General features: G+C 40.0%; 1 protein-coding gene across 1 annotated transcript in view; it reads right to left on the bottom strand.

Moving 5' to 3' along the window:
* Positions 1-21,147, bottom strand: part of MYBPC1 (myosin binding protein C1) — a 139,995-nt gene that overhangs the window by 110,359 nt on the left and 8,489 nt on the right. Inside the window, exon 2 of the mRNA XM_042993709.1 lies at positions 19,621-19,815. Coding sequence (XP_042849643.1) covers positions 19,621-19,815 — 195 coding nt within the window. The remainder of the gene's footprint in view (positions 1-19,620; positions 19,816-21,147) is intronic.

Below are 21,147 nucleotides of genomic sequence, written 5' to 3'. Positions count from 1 at the left end.
TGTAATGTTCAAGTTCTGTTTCATCAAAACATTTTAATATAAGAAGAAAACCATTCTCAGCTCTCCATCTCAAGAGGGCTAATGTAATAAATACTACTCTTTACTGTTTATGAGTACAACAATACTGTGTGGAAGGTATTATTACCATCCTCATTTTACAGATGAAGAAGCTCCTTTTACCCAAGTTACACAGCTAGCAAGTGGTGGAATGAGATCTGACGCTAGACAGTCGGGCTTCAAGCCCATATTCTGAAACTTGGAGAAAATATAAGCTAACATTTTGTCTCCCCCACTAAATAGCAGCTTGTTCCATATATTTTGAGCACAATTCAGGGATGTGTTTGTTGCTGACGTGGTTCTTCAATAATTCACTTCCACACATAATACTTACAGATTTAAACAATAACATCTCCTCCAAAGATACTAGATTATCTTATACCCATGGATAGCATTCATTCATTAGCTGTGCAAATTCTACCATACTAGTGACATCCAACAGCCATATCAATAGAGTAAAAAAGATATTTTAAGTTACAGTCAGGTGGTTAGGTCACCCCTTTCTCCTTTCCATCCTGGCAACCCACCTGCTGTTGTTACTCCTTTCACATGCCTTTCCACTTCTAACTTGGTTCTCCTCTTCCATTTGTCTCTGGCACATTCCTTCCTGCAGGTTGCCAAACATCCTTGTGATGGGACCAAAACAAAAAAACAAAAAACAAAAACACATCCTGTAAGAGTATCTACAACTTTCCTTTCCTTCCTGCCTTGCCAAGGAGAATTCTCCCTCTTCCCAAAGCCCTAAAAAAGGAAGATTCTTGGGGTACCTGGGTGGCTCAGTCGGTTCAGCATCCAACTCTTGATTTCAGCTCAAGTCATGATCTCACAGTTCATGAGATCAAGCCACACATCAGGCTATGTGCTGACAGCGCAGAGCCTGCTTGGGATTCTCTCTCTCTCTCTCTCTCTCTGACCCCACCCCCCCCCACACACACACTCGCTCACATGCTCTCTTTCTCTGTCTCTCTCTCAAAGTAAATAAACATTAAAAAATTAAAAAAAAAGATTCTTGCTTGATGGAAGAAAAGCTAGGTTAATTCAAAGATGAGGAAACTGAGTCATAGAGGTTGCTTTCCCTAAAGTTCACTCTATGGTTAAATGACAACGCCAAGATTCTAAATGTAAATGTTGCAGCAATTACATCTTATTAATGTTTGTATCCCCATAGCATGGTGCTAAATGTGGTAGCAGGGTACTACGTGTTTGATCAAAATTTGTTTTGTGACTGAAATGGATCGGAAGGAAGAAAGGAAAAGAGGGAAGAAAAGAAAGAAAATTGCTAGCAAGTGGTATGTATTACTATGCTTGAACTCGTGGAAGGCAGAGATAAAATTAGGTGGAATTATGATCATGGTTGTTTCTGCGCTTCTTGTAACTAGAACCTCTTGGGTGACATCTGAACATGACCTAGGTTTATGCCTAATTCTATGTTAGAGTTGGTTGTGTAATAGTGAAGTGTTGAATTTAAGTTGTCCTTGGATGTCACTGAATACCCAATTTTCTTTCTGTGTTTTCATTCCCTGTGGATTTTGCCAACCAACAGATTTGGAGGCCTGCTATCTACTAGTGACTATGCAGGGTGAAAGAGGAACAAAAAATGGGTAGGGATGATAATCTAGTTGGGGAGGTCACAATATGGAGCCAAATAGTTATGGTTCAGGATGGTAAGTGGTCTGGTGGACAAATGTACCCAGTGCTGGGCACAGTGGAAAGTAGTTCCATCTTCCATGGAAAGAAGAAAATAATCAGGGAAAGTTTTTCAGAGGAAAAATTTGGAGGCCGTGAAAGACATTCCTGACAGAGGAAGCAGCCAAAACAACGGCATGGAGGCACACACATCATGCTGTGTTCAGAGATTGGCAAGAAGGCTGGTGGGGCTGGCTAGAAGTGCCTGATGGAGCCTGCAGATTGCCGAGGGCCGAGACCAACACTGAGGCCGAGCCACATTCTGAGGGACCTTATCTGCTCTGCTAAGGAACTCAGGCTTCTTCTTCTTCTTCTTCTTCTTCTTCTTCTTCTTCTTCTTCTTCTTTTTCAATAATCAGGCTTATATAGTTTTCTTGCATAGATATCTGTGTGCTCCTTGTTCTCTGATCTCCTTTCTGAGTAGACCTGCTCCAAATGCCTCCACCAGCCTGGACCTTGGTCTTTCTGGCAAGACATCCTAGAAGACTCTATTTTGGTAAGACTGCAATTGCCAGCCACAGCTGGATGAGCAGCCTGGAACAATGAGGATATTCTGGAAGAGTGTGTGTGTGTGTGTGTGTGTGTGTGTGTGAAGGGGTGTGGGGAGAGACATAATAAACATTTGTCCCAAGCACACCACAAAACATTATTTTTGTTTTCAAAGGATGAACCTCTAAGAATCTTTTTCTCTTAAATCTGCTTTACATATTATATATGTATTTATGCTATTACATAATTAACCTTAAAGTAAAAGATCAATAAAATCAAAGAGGCAAATAATTCCGTGTCAAGATACCAACTACTAGAATTTACAAAATTTATTGACTTTTTGATTTTAATCATTGTGTAAATCATTTTTACATAATTAATATAAAGCACACATGTCCTGTTCTACTTTTTCACTTAGCAGTATCTCATATAGAGTTCTCCATTTGTCTATTCATTTGCTCATTTATTTTATAAATAATAAAGTAGTGGTAGTAATAATAAGGATATGCATATCTTATCTAATCCTCAGAGCAAATCTATTGGTTAGATACTATTGTTATCCCCATTTCAAGATGAAGAAGGTAAAACCCAAAGATGTTAACTGACATGCTTAAAGCCATACAGCCTGCAAGAAACAGAACCAGGACTCAAACACAAGCACAACATATACCTAGTTCTGGCCTTTACTATTGTATTACAATGTACTTAGTACATTATGGTTTGCTGAGTTACTCCCTGATTTTTGGCCATGCGGGTTTTCTATTGCACTGTTGAAGAAACATGTATACATTTAAAAAAAAAATAAAAGGGGTCATTCATAAAGAGAGGACAGGTAGATATTTTTTCCAGATATATTCCCAAAGTGAGTATCATTTATTCTAGAAAATTTGTTTATGCTGCTCAGCTACTTTCAACAATGATTCCACTGATTCTTGGGGCCCCCAATTACATGTCAGCATATTTGCTTCTCAACAGTCCTGCCAACATTGAGGGTTTTTTCCTCATATTTTTTTCTTAAATTTAAATTCAAGTTGGTTCATACAATGTAGTCTTGGCTTCAAGAGTAGAACCCAGTGATTCATCTCTTACATATGACACCCAGAGCTCATACCAAAAACTGTCCTCTTAAATGCCAATCGTCCATTTAATCCTTCCCCCCAACCATCACCCCCTCCAGTAACCCTCAGTTTGTTCTCTGTATTTAAGGGTCTCTTATGGTTTGCCTCCCTCTCTGTTTTTATCTTATTTTTCCTCCCTTTCCCCTATGTTCATCTGTGGAGTTTCTCAAATTCTTCACACTTTATGTGACTTTATTTTCAAATCTCAGAAGAAATACCTGCTTTTTACCACAAGCCAAACAATACAATGAAAAAGCAAACATTCTTATCTACAGGATTTCCTCTACCACAAATCCCATCATACTCTCTCAAATCTCAAGGTAACTAACAGTATCGGTTGAAGTATATCTTTCCATATCTTTCCCTGTCACATACAAATTTCCTCTTACCTTTTTTTACTTGAGTGGATTGAGCTGTACATATTACAGTACAACTTGTTAATTCCTCTCACTATATCACGAACATTACTTAAAATAAACAAATACAGCATTACTTTTACTAGCATGGATATACCTCAAATTTTCTGGTTTTTATATTAATGGCATTAATATTATAAAATAATGCCACAAAAAATCTTTGTGTAAATCTCCTTATATTCTGGTGCTTTTATTTATTCAGGACAAAAGAGTATGAATGTTTTTAATTTTAGTGTATACTGACATTTCTTTCCCCCAAAGTTGTAGTAATTCAAGTGTTTTTTTTTCTTTTTTTCTTTTTTTCTTTTTTTTAGTAACTCAAACTTTTTTGTAACTTAAATTTTTAATAGCAATACATGGCAATGTCTATTCACCCATATCCTTGTCTACGCTGGATATTACTAACCTTTTGATTTTGTCTATTTTATTTTTATATTTATTTATTTGCTTGTTTTAGAGAGAGAGAGAGAGAGGGAGGGAGAGAGAGAAAGTGGGGGAGGGGTGCAGAGGGAGAGAGAGAATCTTAAGCAGCCTCTGCACTGTCAGTGAGGAGCTCAACACAGGGCTTGATCCCACGACTGTGAGAGCATGACCTGAGCCAAAATCAAGAGCTGGAGACCCAGCGCACTGAGCCACCCAGGTGCCCATGGGCATTACTAATCTTTTTACTATTCTCTGAAATATTTCCTCCCAAATGGTATATCATTGCTTTAATATACATTTCCATGATTACCACTGTGGTAGACTATCTTTTCATGTATTTATCATGTTTATTAGCCCTTGAGGGAATTTTCTTTCCTATGAATCCATTTTTATTTATAAATGCTTTATAATGCATTGCTCTGTTTGAAAATCCATGCAATGAAAAACAACAATCTTTTTAAATCTTTATAAACTGATAAATATTAAAGTGTTTATGTCAGGTGGAGAGAGGAGTTGTATAGATGGGTTGATTGTGAGGGGTTTCTATTTACCATTTAAAACTTTTCTGTAGATCTCATTACTCTGTGCGCACGCACACACACACACACACAAACACATACACACAATTGTTTCTCTTTTCTCCTCATTTTGCTCTTCACTCTGCTTTTCTCTTATCCATAAAACATCCTGTTGGTGCCCTACCCATGACCTCTGGGCACTAACCATTCCATTGCATGCCTGTAGGAGTCCTCTCCACTTAAGGGCCTTTTCTTGGCCCACTAAAAGCAGGCCAAGTGGTTGGAAATTGGAGATTAAATACTTTATCTTCCTTCCCTCTGGGGAAGGCAAATAATTTTGAGATGCCTCTGGATGGTCTCCCCAGTGTGATTGTCTCAGGTGCTCAATAACATACCATTATAGGCCTCCTTGTCTTCCCTGTCTCTCTTCTCTGCCTCTTTGTTAGTGCTTCTTCCAGGCATATCTACTTTTAGCCAGGCACTTTGTGAACTCCTGTCTACACTCTGGTGAATAACACACCCAAGGTTCTTCTCCATGCAAACTTAGTCTTATTTTTTTATTTCTATTCTTTGGTTCTGAGCTTGTTGAATAGCATCAGCTAGTGCAAGTTGCAGAAAACAGATGCTACAGAGCCCAACATCATTCATAAGGTGGTCTAATATTCAGATAGTGTTGGAACAAACTCAGAGAGACAGAAAACTTGGAATCTGCTCCTCTACCCATTATTTGTTAAGAATTTGGCATGAACATGTCTAACTTGACATATGTTGCTATAATCAACCCCAAGTGTTTACATTCCTTACCCCAGCCCTACCCCAGCCCTATCTTCCAGTTAGAAACCCTACCTGACTGATATGTAAATTGTGAGTCACAGGAGAATTCAGACCACAATGTTTGATCTTGACTCCATGTCCTGGTTGATGGATTGTGAAGGCTATCCTCTACACACACACACACACACACACACACACACACATTACCTAAATGAAGAATCAGAGTACAAGCTTCAGAAAATTTCTCTTTTAATACATGGGTTGTTATGGTGATGGGAGAGTGGGATACTATGGTGGAATTGAGAAGGGCTTATGGAAATATCTGTAAATGAGGCTTAAATAATCTTCAAGCACATTTTCCTCTCTAAGTCAAGATTGAGCAAGAGCAAGATGTTAGGCACCTTCAGCTTATGGTGAACACGGTTTTATGTTAATTCATTTAATAACTTCATGTGGTAGGTAACTGGTCTACAGTGGTGAACACATGCCAGTACCTGCCTGCCAGGAATCAATGGTGAAATAAGACACCTTCATTAACAAGTAGGAGCATAAGTAGGATAAATGGTATCAAGAAAAGAACAGGGCTATAAGAAGAATTATATTTTATATTTCTCATTTATTTACATATTATATTTGTGATGACATAATAGGGGAAAACAGAGAGAGGTTTGGGGAAGGCAAGCTCTCAAAGGAAGCACTAGTAAACTGTGGTCAGAAGAATGAGTAACAGTCCTGAGCCATGCCTGAGGGTGGAAATAGAGGAAGTAGAGCAAAGCACAGGTTAGGAGGTGGGGAAGAAAGGTGCTGCATCCTGGGACTGAAAGTGCAGGGAACAGAGAGTCTAGAGAATGAGATGAAGAGTGAGGAGATGGGACTGGAGTTGGAGGTGGCTCCCAGTGGCTTCACACTATGTATGTTTGCTTGTCTGTTTCCGGATCATTATCTCACTCCTAGAAGCCTTTTAAACTTGAATTCTCTGTGCCTCAACTTCCCTCTCTGAAATATGCCCCAAGATTGAGAACCGGACCACCTGTTTGGGAAAAGATGAACCTGCTTTTGCATAGAGACAATTACCAGGAAGGAATAAAAATGACGTGTGCCAAGAATCCCACTAAGCCTTCAGGAGTATATCCCTGTGTTGATACATGAGACCACTTGCCAGGGTCACCCACGTAGGCTTTCTGTGCTTCCTGAAACACTTCCTTCCTTGGCTCCCATAACCCATGCCTCTCCTGGTTTCCTCCTGTGTTGACGTTGACATTTTCTCCTTTTTCTCCTTTGCAGGCTCATCACTGGCTTTGGAATGATGGAGCCTCTCACAGGTCAGCTCTCATTTTTGCTGGTTAACGACTATCATTCAAATCTCACTCTGAGCATCACTTCCTTGGTGAAGGATTTCCTCGTCTCCCTGACAAATCAAACGCTCTTGTGGGCTGAATGTTTGTGTGCCCCCCAAAATTCGTATATTGAAGCCTTAACCTCCAATGTGTTGGTATTTGGAGATGAGGTCTTTAGCAGATAATTAGGTTTAGATGAGGTCATGATGTGGTTGGTGTCTTTTTAAGAAGAGGAAGAGACCAGAGCTCTGTCTCTATGCCATATGAGGACACAGAGAAGGTGGCCATCTGCAAGCCAGGAAGAGCTTTCACCAGAACCCAACTATGCTGGCACTCTGATCATGGACTTCCGGCCTCCAGAGCTATAATAGACCTCTTTTGTTCAAGCTGCCCATTCTGTGGTATTTTGTGGCAGCCTGAGCTGATGAGACACCTCCTCTTCCAGACATGGCACCATGCTCTTGTCCTTCAGCTGTCCTTATAGAGTCATGATTTTAGGTTAATTGGTGTGAATTAAGCTCCATGAGCACAAACGCTCTTGTTTCCTAAGGCTTATCAGGAGAACTGGCTTCATGTAATGCAGTCACACAGTCCCTATGCTCAGAAGGGCCCCGTGGCTGGTTTAATGCTCTACCGTTACCATCTTGAAATTCTTCTTTTTTTCTTTGTTTTTTTTTTTAAAGTTTATGTATTTATTTTTGAAAGAGAGAGAGCACACAAGTAGGGAGGGGCAGAGAGAGAGAGAGAGGGAGAGAGACAGAATTGCAAGCAGTCTCCACACTGCCAATGCAGAGCCAGACGTGGGGCATGACCTCACGGTCATGACCCTTAACTGACTGAACCACCCAGGCTCCCTATCGTCTTGAAATTCTTAATGCTTTTTGAACAGGGGAACTGCATTTTCATTTTTCACTGGCCTCACAAATTATGTTATCTGGTCCTGCTTACCCCTTTCTCTCAGCACCGAGTACAGTGTCTGTCACATAGTAGATTCTCAATACATATTAGCTGAATGAGTGAGTGAGTGAGTGGATAACTGACTGGATGAATATAAAATGTGAGAGCTAAGAATTATGGCTGGGTCTGTTTGACCCCGAAGCCCATGCATTTTCCACCACCCCATATAACACTATTTACACTTACATATGGGGCTGGGTTTGACTAAGTCTGCCCGAGGACCTTCCTCTCTCACTTATTGCTCCAGATTATTTTCTCCTGGGACATCTCTGGGGTAGTGTTGCAGTGGCAGTGTTCTCTGGCATAAACATCCCTCTGAGTCATAGAGCAATGCCATCGCGAGGGGCCGGGACAGCTGCAGCTGTCAAGCATCTGTGAGCTACTTTCGAGATGGCATGAAAAATATCTCCCGATTGGTTAAATCTACCTTATGTCCTGCCCCCAGATCTGTAGGATTGACATTTGTAGAGAATACTTTTCTATACATGTAAAAATACACCACCTGCTGCAGAAAGGAATGGGCCTCCTCAAAATCAGTGAAGATTATCCCTCACTTCAAAATTAATTTGGATTTTATCTGAAGCTCTTTGACACTTCTCTAGTCATAGTTAATTAACAGGAGTAACATGAAAGGATTACACTTGGAATCAAGAGCCTGGGGCATTCCAGGAGAATTGATCCAGTTTACGTAAGGGAATTTGCGAATTGGCTTGCCTTCCCAAAGCCGAGAAGTCTGTCTCTATGGTTAAGTGTGCAGCAAGATAGATTTGCAAAATCCTACCTTGAAGCAACCCAAAGCTAAAAAGCTGGGGCTGCCTTTGGTGCAGTGCCCACTGGGCAAATATTTAGCTCTTCCAGCATTCCAGAGTTGAGCTCTGTGCCCATAAACCATCTTCAAATGGCAAGCTGGGGAGAGGTTTGGGCTCAAAGAGAATTAGTTGGTGTGCTTTCAGCCATGCATAAATCACACCCTGAGTGAGGGGTAAGGGGCAAGCGTTGCTGTAGAAATGGATCAGCCTTAGGAATAGCAAGGCCTAACATTCTTTAAATAAAAAATCTGACCTGGGCTCTTTTCATGAGATTGTGCTTTGCCGCATCAACAATGTCACTGACCCTAGCATGGCCCACACCACCTTTGCTTTAGTTTGTCCTCTTGGTATTATGATGCAGCAATGGGTAGCAAATCCTGTCTACTTTGGGCTCCTTTTAAGGATGGAGGTTATTATCTTTTGGATCTATAGGTTTAAATGGCAAGTTGTTAGAATCTCAAAGAAACTGCAGTCTGCTCAGTGACTCTGTACCATAGAAAAGTCTCAAGAGCTGAGTTTAAGGTCCACATGAGTCTCTGGCAGGTACAGAAAGGACACTCTAGCACATTTGTCTATCCCAGACAGATCAGGAGCTCTCAAAGGCCAATTGACTCACTCTTTCTGATATCATCCCAAGAGAACGTTAGGCCGGAAATGTCTCCTACCAGCTACTCAACTCTCATATAATAGTATTGATAATAATAGCGAGGTAATCACTAACACTGTTCCAGTGATTACAATATACAGAAACTATTCTAATGTATATACATTTTACATGTATTGATTGATTTATTCTGTGAGTAAAGCCCTCTGAGATAGGTACTATTGTTCCTCTCCTTCGACAGATGAGGAAACTGAGGCACAAAGAGTTACGTAAGGTCTCTATGCCTAGGGAAGGGACTACAGTGGTTATCCTCACCATATTTTCAGGACTCTGTTAGGAGTTTGCAAAGATAACTTGAGAAATAGGTTTCAACATAAAACATTTGGTGTGGACACAAACATTCAGTCTATAGCACTACTAATTACCAGTCAGGTTTCTGTGATAATTTTTAGATATCTCTCTGTGAAGCTGGGCCTACATTTATTTCTTTTTCTCTGACGTTCAATAGAAATGTTGGAAGATAAGTTTGAAGAAATATTCCAGAAAATATGTCAAAAAGAAAAAGAGATGAAAAATAGGATGTAACACCTGAACAGCAAAAGTTATACTAAGAAAGCAGAAAAAAATGAAGGCAAGAAAAGCCTCAAAGAAATAATTCAAGAGCGTTGCACACACTGGAGTACTTGAGCTTCCAGACTGGAAACATCCATGAAGCACCTTGGGTCTTTCCGATCCATCTACTTGTCATCACGTTTGACGTCACCTCTTGCCTAGTTGATAGCAACAGTGTTCTTATCTCCTTGCATCCTCTCTTAACCTTCTCTAAACTCCCCTCACTCTTTTCCCCACCTATATCTAATTATCTTTTCTTTTCTTTTTTTAAAGTTTGTAAAATTTAAGTCATCCCCAATGTGGGGCTCAAACTCACAACCCCAAGATCAGGAGTCACATGCCCTTCCAACTGACCCAGGAACCCTTCTAGTTATTTTTTCCAAATGTGATCATCTTTCCTCTTTGCTCTTACACAGAATGGAGACTCACTGGTCAGACTTGAAATATGTAAGAGCTTTACTTCCTTTTCTGGAACAGTTGATTTCTTCAGGGGTTCACATATAAGCTGTGGTCAAAACTCCTCTATCAGCTGCTCTGCTAAACACTGAGAAAAACACAAGACTGAGGCTCAGAATTGGTTGGATAACTGAAGAAGAGGAGCTACAGGGAGAACCAGAGGCAGGAGCTAGCGTGGCTGTTGTTACTGGTTGCACTTGATAAGAAATAGAGGCTATGTGTAGCCCTTTGCCTGGTCTCTATGTCTTGGTGTCCTGACAGTTTATTTCATCATAATTACAAAGAATTAAAATGAGGTTTGACACAGCAAAGAAAAGCATCCCCAAGTTTTGGAGACCCAGTGACAGCTTTCCAATGTTCTTCATGTAAATATAAAATCCTTAACATGGTTATCAAGAACCTGTGATGTCTGGCCTTACCTATTTCCAGTTAAACCTCAGCCAGCTTCCTTCATGGCTTAAGTATCTCTCCCTCACCAGGCCCTGTCACCCCAGGACTTGTATTCATGCTCTTTCTTCTGTCTGGAATGCAGTGCCCTGCTCTCTCCATCTGGGTAACTCCTACTCATCCAGATCTCAGCCCAATCAGCACTTCTTTGGAAAAAAGCTCCCTGACCAAATCAAATGCCCTCCTCGTAGGCTCTCAAAGCAATCCTTCCTTTTTTTGATAGCAGTTATGTCAGTTGACAATTTTATTTGTGTGGTTATTTGGATAACATTTTTCTCCCCTAGTAGACTATAAGCTCATGGGGACAGACTGTATGTTCTGCTTACTATTGACTCTTCAGTACCTAGCAAAATTTCTGGCCCATAGTAAGCCCTCAATATATATTTGTTGAATAAATGGATAGTTAAATGACTGAATATGTAAATGAATGAAAGAATTAAGATTTAGAAACATCTAAAATATATTTTTAAAGTGATCTATAATGAGGGACGCCTGGGTGGCTCAGTAGGTTGAACATCCAACTTCGGCTCAGGTCATGATCTCACAGCTTGTGAGTTCAAACCCCGCGTCAAGCTCTGTGCTGACAGCTTGGAGCCTGGAGCCTGCTTTGGATTCTGTGCCTCCCTCTCTCTCTGCCCCTAATCCACTCACATTTTGTCTCTCTCTCAAAAATAAAAAAAACATTTTAAAAAATTAAAAATAAATAAAGTGATCTATAATGACTTGTAGAATTGCTCCATTGTTTATTCATATGCTGTCATAAAAGTGCCCCAGGTAACAATTAATGTATCATGCTGTTTAGGCCCTCAAATATATCCTGTGATATTAATATGGGTTTGTAGCTATAAGCCATAGTTTCAAGAAGACAGTGCTATCTTCTTACTACAGTGAAGCATGGTTTCAATCTATAAGAGATCACCAGAAAGCAAGCTGGGATGATTTTATAGCTGTGAACCTAATTTTATATCCCAATAAAAATATGATATTGCTTATTTGGAAAATTCAATAAGAATCTATTTGCAGAAGCACCTGGCTGGCTCAGTCAGTAGAGCATGGGACTCTCTTGATCTCTTGATCTCTTGGTCTTGGGGTCATGAGTTCAAGCCCCACGTTGGATGTAGACCCTACTTTAAAAAAATCTATTTGCAGACTTAATAGTATGAGGAACTTTGTCAAATTACAGGTTACCCAGCTTTATGAAAGCACAGCTCAAGACCAAACTCTCTTTGATAACCTTTGAAGTGAGAGAGGGATTCTGGAGTGTCATATGATTTTTATCATCGCAAAATACCAGACATATAGCCCCTATTTAGAAAGCTCAGAACAGGACCTTACTGAAAGATTGTTTTGATCATTACAAGGATGTGGTTAAATGTATATTTGATGATAATAAAAGAGCACATTTACTGAGCACCAACTCTGTGTCAGACAAAGTTCTAAGTGCTCATTTAATCCTCATAACAATTCTAAATGAAGTAGGGACTATCCTGTTTCCCAGCTTTGTAGATGAGTAAACTAACCCACAGAGGTTATGTAACTTTCCCCATATTACACCTCTAGCTACTCTGGCTGTGGAGTACCTACACTGCCCAATATGGAGCCCACTACTCCAAGTGGCTATTGAGCACATGAAATGTGGCCAGTCAAAATTGAGATGTGCTGTATGCTAGATTTTGAAAACTTAGTATGGAACACATATATCTTATTAATTTTTTCTTAAAAAATTTTATATGTTTTTATTTATTTTTGAGAGACAGAGTACAAGAGGAGGACAGGCAGAGAGAGAAGGAGACACAGAATTGGAAGCAGGCTCCAGACTCTGAGCTGTCATCACAGAGTCCAACATGGGGCTCAAACCCACGAACAGTGACATCATGACCTGAGCCGAAGTTGGATGCTTAACCGACTGAGCCACAAGGGTGCCCCGTATATCTCATTAATTTTTCTACTGTTTACATGTTGAAATGATATTTTAGATAAAGTTCAATAAAACATGATTAAAATGGGGCGCCTGGGTGGTTCAGTTGGTTAAACATCTGACTTCGGCTCAAGTCATAATCTCCCGGTTCGTGAGTTTGAGCCCCGTGATAGCTCTGTGCTGACAGTTCAGGGCCTGGAGCCTGCTTCGGATTCTGTGTCTCCCTCTCTCTCTGCCCCATCCTGTTTGTGCTCTCTCTCTCTCAAAAATAAAGAAATATACATATTTTAAAAAAAATTTTAAAAGACATGATTAAAATTAATTTTATTTCTTTCTTTCCTTTTTTCATGTAGTATGAGAAAATTTTCAATTACAGTCATGGCTTGTATTCTATTTGTATTGAACGGCACTGATCCATACTCTCATACTATATTATACTGTCTCTTCATCCAGTAGCAAAGCATTTCATTGCTAATGGTTGTATTTTGTATAGGGCAACTAGCAATGAGAATGAACCATCAGTGTGAATGATGCAGTGAAAATTGTGGAAAGAAACAAAAGAAGAGAAGAAGAGATGTCACCTGAAATGATCAGCAGTAAAATCTCAAAGCAGTGGGACATGCTGGCAGTTGGCTTCAGCACATATAGCTCTGTGGCACTATTTGTTGTATAGAATGCCTACTCATTTCTCGACTCTGTCCTGACTCAAGCCTTTAATAAGGGCAGACACCAGCAACCAATTAACATCTTCCTTTTTCCCTTCTAGACAATTTTTAAAAAATGCCCCCCTTGATGATTTACCTGGGGGCCCATCAACATATTTCCCCCTATGTAGAAATGGCATCCATTCATGGATTTTTTTCTTTTATTCCCAAGTCAGATGAAATCCTTGTCCTTGATGTGTTGAAGAAATACAGCCTCCTTCACTCCCTTTTTTGCAGACCCTAAGGGGCAAAGGATGTAGGGACATGGGAGAGAAGAAGAACAAAACAAGAAGAAACTAGAGAAGGATTCCACGTGAAGAGGAGGGGCTGTGGTGGTCATGGCCCAGGACACGAAGATGACAAACTGTCCTTGTCTCTGTCCAGTAGTGGCAACCCCTCATCAGAGTATGAGCTTTGCTCTCCCCTCCTCATTCACCATGCTCCTCACTACTTTGGCTTGGAAGCCTCTTTCAGGATTTAAGTTTTAGTTGTTTTCATCTGAATCTGCAAAGGGGCAGAGTAATCAGCCAGGTTAGTCATGCAGGAATAGAAGAGGGTGGACCATAAGCAACATGGGTCCTGATGACTCCAGAAAATTAAAAAAAAATTGTTTTAATGTTTATGTATTTTTGAGAGAGAGAGAGAGAGAGAGACAGAGACAGAGCATGAGTGGGGGAAGAGCAGAGAAAGGAGACACAGAATCTGAAGCAGGCTCCAGGCTCTGAGCTGTCAGCACAGAGCCCAATGCAGGGCTCAAACTCACGAACCGCGAGATCATGACCTGAGCTGAAGTCGGACGCTTAACTGACTGAGCCACCCAGGCGCCCCTGAGAAAAATTTCTTTTTAAGACCTAAAAAAATGTTTTAGAGACGCAAGATGAAATGATGCCTGAAAACTCAGTAGAATCTGAGATATGAACACTGAGTCCCAGACTTGGGATTCTTTGGCTTTCTGAACAGGATATTCCAAGGTACACAGTATGGGGCCTTCCTTGGACAGTCATTGATCCCCTAAGAACACCACACCCAGGCTAAAGTTCCTAAAGACATAACAAGTATCTATTTTTCCTTTTGCCCCAGAAAACCCCATGTGTCAGCTCAGCAGGCAATGGATGTTAAGGACAGACCTATTAAAAAAACAAAAATTAGAAAATTCTCACAACATAATGGAAAGGAAAATAACCAACAAATGTACAATAGTATAAACAACATTAGCCTGATTTAGTTTTTTAAATTTGTGTATATATTTTCCTGAGCCTTCATATATCATCCACTAGAATGTAACTCCATGAAGGCAAAGATTTTTGTCTAGTTTGTTCACTGCTGTATTACCATCACCTAGAAATCACCTGGCCCATAGCAAATACTCAAGAGATATTTGTTGGGGCACCTGGGTGTCTCAGTCAGTTATTCAGCTCAGGTCATGATCTTGCAGACTGTGAGTTCGAGCCCCGTGTTGGGCTCTGTGCTGACAGCTCAGAGCCTGGAGTCTGCTTCAGATTCTGTGTCTCCCTCTCTCTCTGTCCCTCCCCCACTCGTGCTCTGTCTCTCAAAAATGAATAAACATTAAAAAAAAGTTTAAAAAATATAAAAAAGAGATATTTGTTGAATGAATGAATAAATTAATATATAATTGGAAAAAGTGTTTTAAAATGTTAATGAGGTGGAGATATTGTAGATGAATTGTATTTTTTCTTCATAATATTTTGCATTTCCCAATTTTTTTTAAGTTTATTTATATATTTTGAGAGAGAGAGAGATAGTACATAAGCAAGGGAGGGGCAGAGAGAGGGAAAGAGAGAATCCCAACCAGGCTCTGAGCTGTCAGCACAGAGCCTGATGTGGGGCTCAAACTCACAAACCGTGAAATCACAGCCAGAGTTGAAATCAAGAGTTGGATGCTTACCTGACTGAGGCACCCAGGCACCCCACATTTTCCAATTCTAAACAACTATGAAATACTTATAACTGAGACAAAATAAAGATTAAAAAGACTTTTAGACAATAACTTTTTAAGGCATACTAGTGCATTTAAAATAATATAGGCATTTCCTCCTTTTTACTACATATCCTGGGGCACCGATACATGCAGGCCAAACTATAAGACATTGGCATGGAGGCTGCATTCTAACTCAGGACCTACTACTATGTGTTGGGCACTGTGGACACAAAAGGCTGAAGATGATGGAGCCATTGCCCTTAAAGCAGGTCATAGGGAAGAAAATATGAAACGATGGTATGAAGCTTTAAAGAAATCTTTGCAATTGTATTACATTTATGATTTTATATAATCACAGTAGAATACATCGAGAAGTTCTGAGGAATCAGGGCAGGTGTCATTCCCATGTTACAGATGAGGTTGTGTTGCTGAGAAATTGAATTGCTTGCTTAAGGTCAAGTAGTCAGAAAGTAGTAGATTCACACACACTCAGGTCCTTACACTGCCCTGCGTTTGTCAGCTTTCCAAAGAACTGCCACAAGCCCAGACCCAGGGGAGGAACTCTTAAGTAGAAATTTGTGTTTTTCTAGCTACAGGTCTATTTAAATTTAAATTAATCAAAATTAATTAAACATTAAACACTCGGCGCTTCAATTCTGTTAGCCACATTTCAAATGCTCAATAACCAGGCACAGTGAATAGCTACTGAATTGGACAGCATGGAATTGGGCATATCCATAATCTCTGAACGTTCTATTGGATAGCACAGTTATAAATTCATTGTACAGAACTTTGGTTTGCGAGCATAATTCGTTCTGGAAACATACTGGTAATCCAAAGCACTTGTATATCAAAGCAAACTTCAAGCACCATTGGCTCAGTTGTGATCATGTGACATTAGCATCCCGTGCTACCCATATTGCATGGCATCACTCGTTTATCACGTTAAAATTTATTAGAAATGTTTGCCCATCACGTGGAGCACTGGTAGAACATGTTACTTGCAATCAAAGTTTTACTGTAATTGGTTTTTATTAACAAATAACAAACAGCTGGGGCGCCTGGGTGGCTCAGCCAGTTAAGCGTTGAACTTCAGCTCAGGTCATGATCTCACAGTCTGTGAGTTTGAGCCCCGCGTCGGGCTCTGTGCTGACAGCTCAGAGCCTGGAGCCTGCTTCAGATTCTGTGTCTCCCTCTCTCTTTGCCCCCTCCCCTGCTCATGCTCTGTTTCTCTCTGTCTCAAAAATAAATAAAAATATTTTTAAAATTTTTAAAAAAACAAATAACAAATAGCAATCAAATAATAATCAAATAATCCATACAAGAAGTATGGATTATATGTGTATTGAATAACTGTGCTGTATGAGGCCTCATTTAAACCTCCTAATAACTTCTAGAGGAAGGCTCTATTATTATCTCCACTTTCCGATAAGGAAACTGAGGCCAGAGGGAGGAAGCAGCTCACTCAAGATCATATATTAGTGAAAAGGGGTAGTTGGGACATGAATGTCTGGCACTGGGGCTGGTGTCCTTAACTACTGTCAGTCAGTCTCAAAGTGTGGTCTCTGGACCAGCAACATTAGCATCACCTGGAGGCGTGGTAGAAATGCAAATTCTTAGGCCCCACCAGACCTCCTGAATCGGAAACCGGAAACCGGTGGAAGGGCACAGCCCTCTGCATTTTCACCAGCCCCCTAGCCAAGTTGGGTGTACACTCGAGTCTGAGAACCACTGTGCCCTGCTGTGCTGCACCCCAACTTTGTAAGCATCTCTGACCTACCCAGCCCTGTGCTGGGCCTTGGCTACCAGTGCATTTTAAATTCACAGTAGTACGTCTCAAAAGATCTTTTTATCAGATAAAAAGGATAATTAACACGTACTGAGCACTTACTCTGTAACAGACTCAGGGGTCCGTTTCTCACTTAAATGGACCTGGAGCCATCATCTGACTTGTCCACAGTCACACAGTTAATACGTGGTGAGGCAGTCATGTGAATCCAGTCTCCTGGCCCCAAAGCCCATCCTCTTCACCATTAATTCTTACTTAGAGGACGGTGAAAAAGCAACTCCTCACGTCCCTAAATACAAATGAGTTTTCAAATTCTCTGCTGCTGGAATGTCCTTCTTATTGCTTATCTCCTGAAGGAGATGGACTCTCCCATGTCCTCCCCAAGTCACACTCTATCCATTTCTTAAAGTGTATCCCAAGAGGAGGGGGGATGGGTGAAATAGGTGAAGGAGAATTAAGAGTACACTTACCTTGTTTAAAAATATTTTTTAAATGTTTTTATTTAAAAAATTAAAAAGTAAAATGTTTTTATTTATTTTTGAGAGAGAGAGACAGAGAAAGCGAGTGGAAGAGGGGCAGAGAGAGAGGGTGACAGAGGATCCAATGTAGGCTTTGAGCTGACAGCAGAGAGCCCAGTGTGGGGCTTGAACTCACGAAATGCGAGGTCATGACCTGAACCAAAGTCAGATTCTTAACTAACTGAGCCACCCAAGCGCCCATGGAGTACACTTATCTTGAGTACACTGAGTAATATAGAATTGTTGAATCATATTGTACACCCGAAACTAATATAACATTGTATGTTAACTATACTGGAATTCTTTTTTATTTTACTTATTTATTTATTTAGAGACAGAGCATGAGCAGGGGAGGAGCAGAGAGAGGGGGAGACACAGAATCTGAAGCAGGCTCCAGGCTCCGAGCTGTCAGCACAGAACCTGACGACAAGGGGCTCGAACTCACAAACAGTGAGATTATGACCTGGGCAGAAGTCTGACGCTTAACTGACTGAGCCACCCAGGTGCCCATGGAAATTTTTTATACTGGAATTTTTTAAAAGGTGTATCCCAACATAAAATAATTTTTGACATCAAAATATATCTGTCCTAGAATATGCCAAACTGAAGCTCAGGATTTCTACTACTGAAGTTTTTCAAAACAATAAAAATTCATTCATTCATTCTTCCATATAACAAATTATCAATGCCTTTTATGTGACAGGCACAGTTTTAGGCAATGAAGAGCAAACAATAGTCAAGAGACAAGGCTCCTGCCTTCATGGGCTGATGTAGTAGAAAGACAGACAATAAACAGGTAAGCAAATAAATAGAAACAATAAATGCAGATTATAAAAAAATAGTAGGAAGGAAATAAACAAGAAGCTTTTGCTATGGAATAAATACTGGTCATTAGGCATAGGAATGACTTCTCTGAGAAGGGGACTTTCAGGCTGATACATTAAAGAAAAGAAGAAGACTGTCATCCACATAGGAGATGGCATTCCAGGTAGAGAGTCATCCACATAGGAGATGGCATTCCAGGTAGAGAGAACAGAACATGAAAAGGCCTCAGGCAGAAAAGAGTTTGGCTGGTTCTAGGAATTGGCAATCTGTGGAGCATAAGGGGCTAAGGGGAGACTAAGCTGAGGTTGGAGATACAGGAGGGAGCAAGGTCATGCAGAGCTATGTGGGCCAAGATAAGAAATTTGCATTTTATTCTAAATGGGATTCTATGCTTTAGCAAAGGAATGGCATGATCTGATTTACAGTGTTGAAAGACCACTCTGAGTATGAAGTGGTTTCAAAAAGTCAAGAATGGAAGCAAGGAGTAATAGGGTTAAGAACCTGTGACTGTGGTCCACAGGATGATGACAATGGAGCTAGAAGTAAGTAGATAGAAGTATGTTGCAGCTGGATGCTGTGTTTTCAGTACCTAATAGGAAGTGAATGCATTCAGTGAATGAATGAATGAATGAATGAATGAAAATTTCTAGACTGCAGGTCTGGACAGTGTCTTATTCAACATCTTTTCCCAGTACTTACCAGTACTTTTCCCAGAACCTACTTAATAACTATTTTTGAACAAGTAAGTTGGGCAAGAGCATTGTAAAACTGATTCTAGTAAGAACTCTATTTTTTCTTCTGAGACTAATAAAATGGCAGCTCTAATTTATGAAATACCTTCTCCGGGCCAATTGTGCATTCATCAAATTGTATTCACAACAATATGGTGAAGTGGTACTATTATCATCGCTTTTATACAGTTGGCAAATGTGCCTTCAACACATTTAGTCTGTAAGTGTTTACTGAGTGCCTCGTGTGTCAGGTCTCATGGACAATAAGTGACAGATCTAGTCTTGAACTTAAGACTGATTCTGAAGCCCACGCTCTTTTACTAAGTTATACTATGTCTAACGAAAATTAGAGAATTGAAAAATCTATAATCTCCCTAAATTTGCTCTGTAATTTATAGATAACAGCAAGTACAAAATGGGAGCTGGCAGGTTGGGCTTAGAGTACACCATGAGCCTATACCCCTGACCTTTTCTCCCCAACTCAGAACACTACCATGCATGACACCAGGATCTCTTGTCATGAGTGGAGACAGGGAGCTGGCTGGGTCCATGTGTCTACATTCCCGCTTGCTGTCCCAAAGTTCCAACTGCCTGCAGCTCCCCAGTGTTATGTCCTGATTGCTAAGTCTGATCTGGCACAGGGACAGAGGGACTCCGAGGCCGAGGAGTCGAGAATTCTTGCTGGCCGCTTGGGAGGGCCAGATAACACAAGTGAGACACTGGCATGCTAAAAAGAGGGAGTGCTATTTTGAGAATCTGTTCAAGTAATGTTTCACAGTGGAAAAATGGTGGCACTCTGAACAGGATGTGACCTGACAGGAGTTATGTCTCAGGCGTCAGTGCCCTGGGTTTCTATTTTTATTGCTAAAACTTGGAGTTTGAACCTAAAAAGGCTGGCTTCTGATAAATAGGTAAAGATTGGTATGAAATCTGGAAAAATTTTTGGAAATTATACAAATCAAGATTGGAGAGTCAATCTATTAAATACATCATACCATATCAACACAAGGAATACCATGCAGTGATTAAATGACAATATGAGGATTGATTCACCCACATTTTTCTGTGTAAAGAGATTATCACAAACAGTGCACACTTATGACACCATATTGTAAAATTTATACATATTTGTTTGTGTATAGAAAAGATTTGGAAGGAGATATTTTAAAGAGGTAGCTATTGGGCCTTTATATCTATTATTAAATTTTAATAAGAAATATTGATTACATGTGTGCAACTAGGAAAAAAATGAATCAATTTCTATTTTGGAGGAAAAAGAGGACAAGCAAGTGATTAAGGAAAATCCTGGAGGGTAAAGTTCAGATAAGAAAAGGCCAAAGTCCTTAGCTCATGCTTTGTTTCCAATATTCTCATGAAAGAAAGTACTCTATTCCTAAAATAATGCCAAAATTGCTTATACTGTGATGATTACATATGAGATCTAGATTATATGTATAGTTTTGGGTTCAAAGGCCATCTAAAAAGTCAATAAAGGAAAAAAGAAGAAATAAAAATTAATCAGCTATTATATCCACAAATTTATACTTAGTTCATGGGAACTAATTAGCATGGAAATTTTTGTCTATTTATGTGAGCTTAATGGAAGTCTACTAAAGGCAGGGGCCCAGTGAGGGGGGAAAAAAAAACAACTAAATGCTTTTAGAGTTTGGGCACCTTGACTGTGAGAGTTAGTATAAAGGACACATTGCAGAGGGGAAACAAAACTTACCTCACCATGTGCCAGTGTCGAATTCATCTGCCATGTTCAATTTTCTTAGCTCTTCAATTTAGAGGGAGCATTTTTTTCCTCTCAATTCTCCCTTGACTGGATATTCTGCCTAAATGTCAATTCATTTAAACTGCATAATATTTTGAGTAAATATTTAATTGGAAAGAGGGTATTTTTCATTAATACTTTGAAACATATATTAATATTATGCAGTTATAATATGTAACACAAAGTTCTATGTGGCTGGGTTATGGGTTGAATTGTGTCTCCCCCAGATTCATATGTTGAAGT

Source organism: Panthera tigris, chromosome B4 (genome assembly GCF_018350195.1).
Source record: "Panthera tigris isolate Pti1 chromosome B4, P.tigris_Pti1_mat1.1, whole genome shotgun sequence".
Classification (NCBI taxonomy): domain Eukaryota; kingdom Metazoa; phylum Chordata; class Mammalia; order Carnivora; family Felidae; genus Panthera; species Panthera tigris.
Note: the sequence above shows the minus strand (reverse complement) of the source record. Positions and strands in the feature narration are given on the sequence as shown.